We start from the raw sequence: 13,014 nt of genomic DNA, 5'->3' as shown, positions 1-13,014 counted from the left end.
AATGGGGTGATCACATTGTAAGGTATAAAAACGTCAAATCACCAGACTGTCTACTTGGAACTAACATAACCAATGTATTATTACATACCAACTATACACACAAAGCCACAAAACAGCCTCTTTTATTTTCTAATAAGACTAAATTTATTCAATAACCTAGTAAAAGTTTTGAGTATAAGTATTCAACAGTATAAAAAGTACAAAACAGATTTGTAGATTTCTAATATATTAATACAAAGTGCATGACTACATACAGTACATCCTACAGGCAAAGAGAGGTGGAAGGGAAAAAGAAGACTGTGGTTGACTGTGGTCTAGTAATAAATAAATAAATACAGAAGTAGAGATGATCCATATTATAGTATATTCTACCACCGACACTGTAGCCAAAATGTACAAAATAAAAAAATAAAAAAAAGGACCATTCCAAAGTAACTCGGGAGGAAGAGGAGAATGGCTGAGACTTGCAGTGCACCTTCGAGGCTGTGGGAGCGCCGCCCCAAACCACGGTGTTGTCTGTACAGATGGTGGCTTGTAGTTTCTTCCAAAGGAATATAAAATTCTAAGTTTAGAATAAGAACTATAAAACTACAGGGTGCCCATAAAAAGTAGCTCACTCCTTATTGTTATTCATACTATCCAATTTTTAAAATCAGGCTTTAAAAATAAGCACCGAGTCATTTTATTATAAGGTCGGCAAATGATCCTCCCTCGTTCTGAAAAAGTGTGAACTGGTAATATTCTTCCTGAATTGATAGAAAAGAGGCAATGAGAGTACTTGGGTTTGAGTTCAAGTAACAGGCTTTTCATAAAAATTTTAGAACCGAGGGGCCCCACGTTCAGGATTTATCATCTAAAATCTCAATGTTCAGAAAACCTGACTACAAAAAGCCAAACCCACTCAGCATTCACACACCTCTTTCCTTTTACTAGCATTTTACTTTAATATAGTGGTGGGGGGAGACCCTAAAACCCTCATACATTAAAACAAGTTGAACAAACACTCTACACAGATAAAACCTTCACAAAGGTCAACTGAAGTAATCCAGAGCTAAAACTGAATTGTGTAGATTTTCAATGAAGTCACCGGTAAGCAACACGAGCCAAAGTCAATTATTTACACACTCGGCGAGCCCTCTGAGAAGCGTGCCCCCAGAAGCATCAACCTTTGTTATTTTTATGCTATCCTGAAAGCCTGCACGTTTTTCAGATATCTGAACATGTTTCATAGAGTGTGTTCTCTCCCATGTGGTAAAATAAAGCTTTGGTACTATCTATATTAAGATTGCTTATCCTGAAGACTTGACATTTCCCCAAGAGGAGCTTCGATTCTGCTTTAGAAGTTTCATATAAATTAAAATCTTCATCAAATAGCAATATGAAGGAGGTGACACAGGATACAACATATACAGTCCAGTTACCTCTTTGTATATTTAGAAATGACTCCTTCAAGGTATTTGTACCAGAGAGCTTATTCTGTCCTGCTTAATATTCAGTAGTACAGGTTTGAATCCTCAGAACCTTGGCAAGACCTTAACATTTCAAAATTATTAACAACTACCTCGAGGGGCAAGTCCAGGTTACTGGTTTATGACAAATTCATTATCATGAAGGAAAACAAGTGTAGTCAGCCATCTTTAAAAATGCCCCAACCACTGCTTCTCAATATAGAAAGACTAAAACTACGTACGTTTATCATACAACAAATCCCATCTCTGTCCCCTGAAGTCCCCCTAGTTTCATTCATGAGAAGGGGATTTAAAAGAAAAAGACTTAAAGAGCACTTTACAGCAGCATTCAGCTTTCCTATGAAATACTCAGCATCTTAAATATTATGTACACGTCTGTTTAAGCTAGACACTGGCTTCAGAGTTGGTGGAACTTGTGGAAGTGGAGGAAAAAATAACCCATTCGGAACTATTCTAGAAATTGTCTTTTGGCAGAATAGCAGGTATCCAAGTGAAAAACAGGAAGGTCGTTTTGTTGCTGTGTTTTGGGTATTTTTCCCCCTAAAATTTCAATCATTTCCTGTTCCCCTTCTACATACACCTCAGTCACCACTCCTGGGTGGAGATGGGCAGAGGCTCTGGGCCGGGCTCCTCCGGCTTCTCCGCAGCCGCCTTCTTGTTGCTGCAGCAAGGCTTGAAGAGGTGCGTGTCAATGAGGACTTCCCCAAAGCGGCCTTTATAGATAATCCCACAACATATTTTCTGTCTAAAAGAAAAATGGAGAGAACGAAATATATTAATAAGGCAGAAGAACAGGGATACAAAACAAAAACCTCTCATCACAATAGCTAGTACAACATGATCCAAAGGGTCTACTTCCACATTCCAAAAAAGGGCTCCCAAAGCCTGGCCAGTGTGGTTCAATGGTTGAGTGTCGACCTATGAACCAGGAGGTCGCGGTTTGATTCCCCCGTCAGGACCCATGCCCAGGGGGGATCCATCCCCAGCGTGGGGCGTGCAGGAAGCAGCCAATCAATGATTCTCTCTCATCATTTATGTTTCTCTCCCTCTCCCTTCCTCTCTGAAATCAATAAAAATACATTAAAGGGGGGGGGAGCTCCTAGAGAAACCCCACTGGCTAGGTAATGGGAAGTACCCAGGTCCCATACATCCCACACTGGAATCTTACCCGATATTAAGGGGAAAGAAGGCATACTGGGAGACAGCAGTCAGTTTCAAAGGCTGCTCCCAAACTTGTAAACTGTGTCCTCCAAAAATCACCAACTCTTGAAGAAAAATAGCCACCATAACCAGGCTGACACAGCTGGTAGTTCTATTATATTTAAATATTTAGTAGATATAAAATATATACGTAACGGCACTCAAAAAATGACAACACATAACACCCATACCTCACAGACTGTAATGAAAAAAAATTATCACTTCCTGTGAAGTCCCCCAGTTTGCCTGTCTCTAATCTCTTCCCACCCTACCTCATTCTTTCCTTCTTAATTTTAGGTTTAGCACTCCTTTGTTCTTTTTATACTTCCTGGTTTTACTGTGTTTGCATCTCTAAACATATTGCTTAGTTATCTCATTCAGACATATGCATATTTTATGTGTATAAAATATAATTATCTCATATATAAAATCAGATATATACAGGGTGGGACAAGTAGGTTTACAGTTGTTATGGAAGATAATACAATAATGCATCCTCACAACTGTAAACCTACTTTTGCCACACCCTGTATATAAAATTAGATCACACTGTCTTTATGCATAGTATTTATATAGAAATATGGAATCACACGGAACGCTGTAATTTTTTTTTGCTCAGCATTAACTGAGGTTCATACATAGCTAGGTAAAGCTTTATTTCATTTTAACTTAGTACAGTATTCCATCATGTGAATATACCACAACTTATCCATTCTCCTTTTGATGGGACTGATTTTTGTTACAAACACGCTGTACATTATCAGTGCATATATCTAAAGGTTTTTTCTAGGTTATGTTATCAGGATATAAGAATGGGAATATGCTCAATTTTGCTTGAAAATGTCAATGTGGTTCCCTTCGATTCCTATTTTGCTAAGTTTTATTTTAAGGAATGTTCAAATTTATCAAAGACCTTCAACTTATCACTAAGATGATAGGCATTTTTTTTCTGCTCATTTAGAAACTGTTGGTGTGGCAAATTATATTAGTTGACTTTCTAATGTTTAAAACAATCTTCTATCTCTAGGATAACCTAATCTGATCATGATATACTGTTTTGATGTCAAAGTTATGTTAGCTTCATAGAATGCTTGGGGCCTATGCCCTCTTTTATCCGTAATCTGGAAAAGTCAGTTGCAAGATCACTATCATTTTTCCTGATGTGTTTGGGAGAACTTGCGTATCTGGGCATGGGATTGTTTGAGGGAAAACTTGTAACCACCGAGTCAATTTCCTTATTATGAGCTAGTCAGGTTTTTTATTTTTCCTTGAGACAGTTTTGGTAAGCTGTCTTTTTCTACTAATGTATATACTTCACATAAATGTTCAAGTTTATTGGCATGTAGTTGTTTATAATGTCTTTTTGTCTTTTAAATTTCTGCTTTAGCTATAGCTAAATCTCCCTTTTCTTAGCTAAAATACGTATGTATACTGTCTCTTTTTCTTGATCTGCATTATCTCTAGTAATTTTTTTGGTCAGGTCGTTTTCAGCAACCAGTTCTTAGCCTTATTGATCCTATCCATAGGCTTTCTACTCCATTTATTTCTGCTTGTTATCTTTAGGATTCCCTTGCTTTTATTTTTTCTTATATTGGGTTTCATTAACCTTTAAATTGGATATATATCACTTCATTTGCTTTTAGTCATTCATTTATAAAAAGCATTAGGAGGATAACTTTTCTTTTTTTACCTTCTTTTATTTTTAATATATTTTTATTGATTTCAGAGAGGAAGGGAAAGGGAGAGAAAGATAGAAACATCAATGATGAGAGAGAATCATTGATCGGCTGCCTCCTGGATGCCTCCTATAGGGGAGTGAGCCCGCAACCCGGGCATGTGCCCTTGACCAGAATCAAATCTGGGACCCTTCAGTCTGCAGGCCACTGAGCCAAACCAAACCACTGAGCCAAACCAAACCAGCTAGGGTGCTCTTTTTACCTCTTTAATGTTATACCACCTGTTTTGATTTGTAGTATTTTTCATTTATTTTTTAGTTATGAAGATTTTCTATTTTATATTATACTTTCTTCTTTTTTTAAAAAAATATATTTTATTGATTTTTTACAGAGAGGAAGGGAGAGGAATAGAGAGTTAGAAACATCGATCAGCTGCCTCCTGTACACGCCCTACTGGGGATGTGCCCGCAACCAAGGTACATGCCCTTGACCGGAATCAAACCTGGGACCCTTCAGTCTGCAGGCCGATGCTCTATCCATTGAGCCAAACTGGTTAGGGCTATACTTTCTTCTTGAAACCATGGTTTTTTAATTTACAACTATAGGTAGGTTTTCTATTTTTGTTTTTGCAATCATTAAATTCTCTGCCCTTCCTTTCTGCTCTGGATATTTTGTACTTATTTTTATTAATTTTTTGTGGTTATATACTTAATTATTCACGTTCTAAAGTTATTCACTACGTTTATTCTCAGTAATGCAAAGGACATTTATACACTTTTAACTTCTGTTACCTCCAACAATGCAAAGGACACTTATCATACTTTAACTTCTGCTATCACTTCTGTTACCTTGACTTATATGCTATTGCTGTCATGTAATTCTTTTTCTTTATCCCACAACTATTGTCATTTTAAGTAATCAGCATTTGTTGAAATTTACCTAAGTATTTGCTACTTCTTCTTTTTTTAAAAAGAAAAAGAGGAAGGGAAAGAGAGGGAAAGAAAAACAGCAATTTGTTTTTTCACTTTTTTTTTAATCCTCACCCAAGGAGTCTATTTTTTCCATTGGTTTTTTAAAATATATATTTTTTATTGATTTTTTACAGAGAGGAAGGGAGAGGGATAGATAGTTAGAAACATCGATGAGAGAGAAACATTGATCAGCTGCCTCCTGCACACTCCCTACTGGGGATGTGCCCGCAACCAAGGTACATGCCCTTGACCGGAATCGAACCCGGGATCCTTCAGTCCACAGGCCGATGCTCTGTCCACTGAGCCAAACCGGCCAGGGCTCCATTGGTTTTTTAAGAGTGGAAAGGATGGGGGAGGGGGAGAGAAAGAGAGAGAAACATGGCGTGACAGAGACACATTAATTGGTTGCCTCCCCCACACACCCGGACTCGGGGGAGAGGGGCTGCGATCAGAAATGCTGGGGCAGGGGTCCTCAAACTACGGCCCATGGGCCACATGCAAATACAAATATTGTATTTGTTCCCGTTTTGTTTTTTTACTTCAAAATAAGATATGTGCAGTGCGCATAGGAATTTGTTCATAGTTTTTTTTAAACTATAGTCTGGCCCTCCAACGGTCTGAGGGACAGTGAACTGGCCCCCTGTTTAAAAAGTTTGAGGACCCCTGTGCTGGGGAATCGAATCCATGACCCTCTGATGCAAAGGCTGCTGCTTTAAACACTGAGCCATGCTGGCTAGGGCTGTTCCACTATTTATGCATTCATTGGTTGCTTCTTGTATGTGCCCTGACCAGGAATCGAACCTGCAACCTTGGTATACCAGGACAATGCTCTAATCAACTGACCTGCCCAGCCATATTTGCTACTGTCTTTAATTTTCCTTCTCAATATTTCAAAATAGGGTCTCTTTATTCTGCCTGCTCTGCTGCAGAATGTTCATTATTGAGGGTCAACTCGGCAGCCACTCTCAATTTTTTTTGCTAGTCAAAAAGTCTTATGCCCTTATTTAAAGAAGATATTTTTGCTACATGTATACAATTCTAGTTTGAGAGTCATTAACTCTTGGGCCACTGAAGAAAACAACCTATTGTTTTCCGGCTTCCTTCATTCATGTGGAGAGCCCTGTCCTCTCCCTTTGTGTTTGTTGTTCCTTTGAAAGTAATATCTGTTTTCTCTCTGCTATATAGAACATGTCTTTCATGTTCTATATAGTTTCACTATAATGTGTCTATGGATAAATTTTCTTTACTCATAAGACAATTGGTTATTTGCTTTTAATTTGTTAGTCTTCCTAAATCTGTGAACTAGAAAATCCTTACCCACTTTTCTCTTTGAATATTTTTCTCTTTTCTAGCCTATCATCTTCCTGACTCAGGAGTCCCACATTTACTTAGTATTGACCTATTTATTCCTTATTAACTTGCCCACTTTTCAATGCCATTTTTAAAAATATGTATTTCAAGCCCTTTTACTTTTTTCAGTGAATGAATTGGTCAGAATGAATACCTAAGTCTACTCCATTACAGGGAAAATTCAGGTTCCCTAACATGATTTTCATTTTAAGTCATTTTAAATAGGAAAAAACACAAAATCCCAACCCTCAGCTCAATTCTTGCTTAATCCACCTCCAAGCATGTGTGCTAACAGCCATTTAATTGCTAAGGAAGGGGGGACCTGTTGCCTGTAATTAAGAAGGCTTGTTGGTTAGTGAGGTATTTTCTATCGCATTTACCTTTTCCAGTACGTGAGATCTAAAAAGGAAAAAACTGGCGTTCTGCTGGAGCCCGAAGCCACCTCTGTATCTGAGCCATCATCTGACTGGTTACTGTAACAAGGAGACTGAGCTGGGGAGGCACTTGAGGTGGTACTGTGAGCATCAGAATCTGCAATAAAGAGAAAACAAATATTATTTCATTATATGCGATTGCAACTAAACCTCGGCATAAAACACTGTGAATGAGTTAGTAAAAATAAATAAACAAATAAAAATAAAATTATTTTTCTATTCACTACTGATACTTGAAGATATTTCTACTAACTAAAGTGTTTCTAAAACACTTACGCTTCCTGGAAGGTAAGAGTAGATATACTTTGCCCTGTTCCTCCGGTTTTAATAAGCACAACTAAACACCCTGAACGTTACCTAAAAAATGAACCTAAAGACCCTGGAAGTTGTCAACAGCTAGAAAAGCTTGAGACCCAGGGAAGGTCATGGTAGTGAGTTCCCCAGCTTTTATGGGCTTTCTTGTTGCCTCATAAATAGCCAACCCAGAAATACCTATGGATGCAGACAATTTTTTTTTAAAGCCAACAAAAGCCTGCTCTCGCTATAGACCAGGAAAGGGGAAGCCTAGCAAGGCAGGAAACTTTTGTGAGACAATAGCTGCTCTCCTCCTGGCACACCACAGAAAAAAACAGGCCCAACCCCACCCACCTCGGCCAAGGCCAAGCGGGGAGCCTAGGTTTCCATCCTCACCAGACTGTTCTGAGGCAGCCCAACATGTCCGCCAGCGTGTGTCAGGGGAAGCCTATTGAAGAGTCAGGACTTTCACTATGGCCCACCGGAAATAGGGTCCCCCCACCATGTGGGAGCCTCAGTTCCCCACCACCTGGCAGCCATGGGGAGCTCCCACCTCAGATGTCAATGGAGGCGGAGTGGAGAATTTGTACCACCACCTGGCAGGAACAAGGTGGCGTCCCTCCCCCACACCCCCTGCTCGAGGAGTATTAAAAAAAAAAAAAAAGGCAGTTAAAACAGAAGGTTTTAAATAAGATCCAATCTCAAAACATAATTCTTAAATTCCAGGTTTCTATCAAAAATCATATCGTATCCAGTACCTGGAAGATCTCAAACTGAATGAAAAGGCAAGTAGATGTTAACACCAAAATGACAGAGATGACAAAATTATCTGATGGAAATTTTAAAGTAAACCATGACAAAAATGCTTCAACAAACCATTAGGAACATGCTTGAAACAAATGAAAACAGAGCCTCAGCAAATAGCAGATCTCGGTTTTTAAAAGATGACACTATAAAGAAAAACCAAGTAGAACTGAAATGTGAACTGAAAAAAATACAATAAATGAAATAAAAAGCTAATTGGATAGGCTCAACAGCAGAATGTAGAGGACAGAGAAAACAACCAGTGAACTGGAAGAACAAACAACAGAAATTACCCAACCTGAACAACACAGAGAAAACAAACGAACAGAGCTTTAGAGACCTGTGGGACTCTAACAAAAAACCAACATTCATGTCAGTGTGGTCCTGGAAGGAAGGAGAAAGAGGGCGGAGGTGAAAAAATACTCAAAGAAGTGTAATGGCTGAAAACTTGCCAAACTTGGCAACAGACATAAACCTATAGGTTCAAGAAGTTGAGCACACCCTAAACAGGATATACCCAAAGAAATCAAAGCCAAGACACATAATTAGCCTTCTGAAAACTAAAGACACAGAAAAATGACGTTACAATAGATCTCGATTTAATAAGTAAAAAGGCAATTCATCAGATACAAACTAAGTATGATTTAGTATTTTTGCCCTCAGAAGACTTCATATAAATTTCTGAAGTGGAAAGCAAATTGATAGTCACTGTGCTATAAGGCATTATGCTGCTATTCCACAGCAGAGCAATGTCATAAATAGGGTTGAGCCTACCACACAGCTTACCTTTAGTTAAAGACTATCCCCCTCAAAAGTGGGGGAGGGAGGGTGGGTGGGAGGTAATCAACCAAAGACCTTGTATGCATATTTGTATACATGCATATATGTATACAGTGGGGTGGTGAGGGCCTGGGGCAGGGTCGGGGGAGAAAGGGTTGAGGGGAGAAAAAAGGGGACAGATGTAATACTTTCAACAATAAAGATTTTATTAAATAAATAGACTATTCCCCTCCCACAGGTGGGTAGAGCAATCCTTCAATTCAAAGAACCAATCAAATATTTATTAAGTACAGACAGTCCTCGGGTTACATCGGACTCCACGGACATCGTTTTGTGGTTATGTCACCATCTCCCATTTATTTTAAAAAAAGTTCCGTCATTTCGACGTATGTACATATGTGCTTTATGTTTATTATTTATTTACCACAAGTAAAGGTCAGGAATCTTTCTTTTAAACTATTTTTACTGTTTCACTTAATTACTGCTGTGTATGTGCTCCATGTGAGTGACGTAAGTGCTTATGTAGGTGGGTTCCGACTTACGGCAAAAAATCACGTTACATCGCACTTTAGGAACGGATCTCCGATGTAACCCGAGGACCTACTGTATCTACTAGCCATCCAACCCTGTGTCATATCCTGCATGGAAAGAAACAGACTAAAGAAAACGTTTTTTAATAGAGCTCATAAGTGTTTTGTATTAACAAAAGTTTACATAAAATTAGGTAACTAAAACAAAGAAAGCACCATCAGTGTTCTAATATGCTCATTCATTTCTAATATATGAATAGTTTAACTTCATAAAAATAATTCTCACCCTGCCTGGCCAGTGTGGCTCAGTGGTTGAGCATCGACCTATGAATGAAGAGGTCACAATTCGATTCCCAGTCAAGGCACATGCCCGGATTGCAGGCTCAATCCCGTGTGGGGCGTGCAGGAGGCAGCCGATCAATGATTGATGTTTCTATCTCTCTCTCCCTCTCCCTTCCTCTCTGAAATCAGTAAAAAGACATCTATACTAATGAAAGCCTAGGTGGCCCTTGTGTACAACGTCTCCACAAGATGGCCACACACAGCTTGGGGGTCCCGTGGTTCTGTGTGGCGCGGAGGAGGCGGGTTGCGGCAGGGGAGGGCAGTTGGGGGTGATCAGGCCGGCAGGGGAGCAGTTAGGCGTCAATCAGGCCGGCAGGGGAGCAGTTAGGGGGTGATTAGGCTGGCAGGCAGAAGCGGTTAGGGGCAATCAGGCAGGCAGTCGAGCGGTTAGGAGCAAGAGGTCCCGGATTGTGAAAGGGTGCAGGCCGGGCTGAGGGACACCCCCCCTCCATGCACGAATTTCGTACACTGGGCCACTAGTTATTTAAATAAAAATACAAAAAAGAAAACTCACTACATTAGGAAGTGCTTAATATCTATGAACCATTTGAAAGTGCAGTTATTTGACCATTTCCAACCTATAAAAATGGCAATTTCATATGGTTTAATCTAATACTTGTGATATACAAACACATTTTGTAAGAAAAACTCTCTTCTAGAATGTAGGTCTAGAAATTCTTCAAAGAACTGCAATTTAAACAAAATTTTTAAACAGGGTTTGGAAAGGCACAAAAGAGTAATTGGATAGCATGGCATGGCGTAGGTAGGTGCAATGAGCAAAACTGTGGAAGCAGAACACACTGCGCACGTGGAGGCATCTACTCAGTCCAAACATTCTTCTGAAATAGAACCTTCAAGGACTTGCTAGGGATTTTCAACTTTATTCTGTAGCAATCAGAAATCATTGCAGATTTTAGAAAGAAGGATGACAAAAAATAGCTAACGTTTATAGAGGAATTTGTTGCATTTTTTAAAACCCTTTTTCATTATCCCCTTTTCTCTAATTAGGAAATTGTGGTTAAGTCAATGTTAAGTGACATCGGGGTCACATATTTGTAGGTGTCAAGAACTAGAACTCAGATTCAGAGTTTCCAGCTTCAGGTCCAAAGCCTTTGGAAAGAATGCCTCAGGAAGAGGAACGCAGGTCAGGTACAGGCAGGATGCTCAGAAGCAAATACATAACCTGAGGCAAGGAAACCATTCAGAGGGTGTTGTATAAAAATTCAAATATGTCACAACTGTTTGGTACGTTGCATACAGGTGCTAGCAATTCACAATGCACCTGGGAAACCCAGTGTAAGTCTGAACCTCCAAAACCCACACATCTTTCCTTTTCAAACGGACTTATTTTTTAGTTTCCAGCCCCAATCTAAAATTAACTGTGCATATTCTCTAAGTAAGGCAAACGTTAGTCACATGTCACTTTCCCTATAATTAAACGAAGGAGCTAGGAATATATGTATGAATATAACCAATTCCTCTAACCACTGTCAAGTGGTATAATAAAATTACTATTTCCCAAATGTTTATTAAAACATCTACTGATGGTGGGAGTAGGTTAGAAGGGGTCAATGAGGGTCGGGGGGGAGAGACATCTTTAATACTTTCAACAATAAAGATTAAAAAAAATAAAAGTGGAGAGATTTCAAACAAACAAACAAAAACATCTAGTGACAATGAAGGGTAGAGTTAGTCATTTTTTTCTCCTTGGAGATAGCTGGTGAAGAAGGGAATATATATAATTAAACCATACATACTTAATGTTAGCAAAATATTTTACTAGAAAGGTACTAAAATATTTTAGTCAAAGATTAAATACAGAGTAGGCAAAATTAGGTCTACAATTGTTCTTATGGAAAATAATACAATATTAAACTATAAAAACATCCAAGGTCCCAAAAAGCAGTTATTTGTGTGATAATTTGGTACGTCCAAAGCCCTCCTCATCAATGAAAATCTCATATACAGTAATTGAATTAACGTGATTTTTGAATATCTGGACCATTGCTTACGTGTTAGTATTTCTTGCATTTTTAACCCCACATGGAGAACAAGCTGGGAAGTGAGGTGTTCGGGAAATCGTATGTGGCAGAGGTGGTGGGAAGAAGACAGTTGAGCTTTTTCCCACTGAGAAACTGCATTTTCCATCTCCCCAGGCAAAACAAATGGGTATTCTTCTCATACCATTTCAACGGTACCTTAGGAAAGTCTTGTCATTTAACAAATATGTCATACACTTAAGATTAATAGGAAAGGTTTCATAAAATAGTGTGACTAAAGGAAATGACTATACCAAACCCAGCAAATTGTTGAAAATGTTAAATGCCAGCATGTTCTAATTGGGACTCTAAATATAACTCTTATTTCCTACTGGCTTAGAGTATTTGATGTAAAGAATGGAGTGCAATGATAATGATATATTCCCACTTGGTCATATAGGACCAACTTCATACTCAATATATTCACTAATGACTCAAACATCTGGCTATTAACATGCCCTAATTGCCCCCTCCCCCCTTTTATTGGTTAACTGCCATGATCAAATGTTTCTTCTACACAATTGATTCATTTATTTTAATGGCTGCCTTTTAATTTTATTCTTTTCTTGCTCGCTGCCATCATCTATATATGTAGTCAGTAGAAAACAAAATGTGACCATACTTTTTGGTGGAAAGACTTCATCTTAAAAGTGAAAATTTTAAGCCCTAACTGGTTTGGCTCAGTGGATAGAGCGTCGGCCTGTGGACTGAAGGGTCCCAGGTTCGATTCCAGTCAAGGGCATGTACCTTGGTTGCGGGCACATCCCCAGTAGGGGGTGTGCAGGAGGCAGCTGGTCGATGTTTCTCTCTCATCGATATTTCTAACTCTCTATCCCTCTCCCTTCCTCTCTGTAAAAAATCAATAAAATATATTTTTTAAAAAGTGAACATTTTGAAAGTTGAAAGAAATAGCTTAGAATAATGCCACCAAAGGCTGAGTGGAAATTGCCCCTTTCAAAGGTGCTATTTTTATGAGATAAGAATTTAGTGTTTAATAGTTCATCTGGAAAGAATAATCCTATATAATAAAGAGGTAATATGCAAGTTGACCGTCACACCCTCACACAAGATGGCCGGCAGGGGAGGGAGGGCAGTTGGAGGGGGACCGAGCCGCAGGGAGAGCAG

At 38.9% G+C, this 13,014-nt stretch overlaps 1 protein-coding gene across 1 annotated transcript in view; it reads right to left on the bottom strand.

The window, feature by feature from the left end:
* Positions 1-2,029: 2,029 nt before the first annotated feature.
* The window catches only part of SINHCAF (SIN3-HDAC complex associated factor), a 32,081-nt gene continuing 21,096 nt past the window's right edge, over positions 2,030-13,014 (bottom strand). The window contains exons 5-6 of the mRNA XM_006086756.3: positions 7,047-7,197; positions 2,030-2,214 (exon numbers count right to left, since the gene is read on the bottom strand). Of these exons, the coding sequence (XP_006086818.1) occupies positions 2,055-2,214; positions 7,047-7,197 (311 nt within the window). The 3' untranslated portion in view covers positions 2,030-2,054. The remainder of the gene's footprint in view (positions 2,215-7,046; positions 7,198-13,014) is intronic.

This window comes from Myotis lucifugus, unplaced genomic scaffold (genome assembly GCF_000147115.1).
Source record: "Myotis lucifugus unplaced genomic scaffold, Myoluc2.0 scaffold_30, whole genome shotgun sequence".
Classification (NCBI taxonomy): domain Eukaryota; kingdom Metazoa; phylum Chordata; class Mammalia; order Chiroptera; family Vespertilionidae; genus Myotis; species Myotis lucifugus.
The sequence above is the reverse complement of the archived record's forward strand: the minus strand, read 5'-3'. Positions and strand labels throughout refer to the sequence as shown.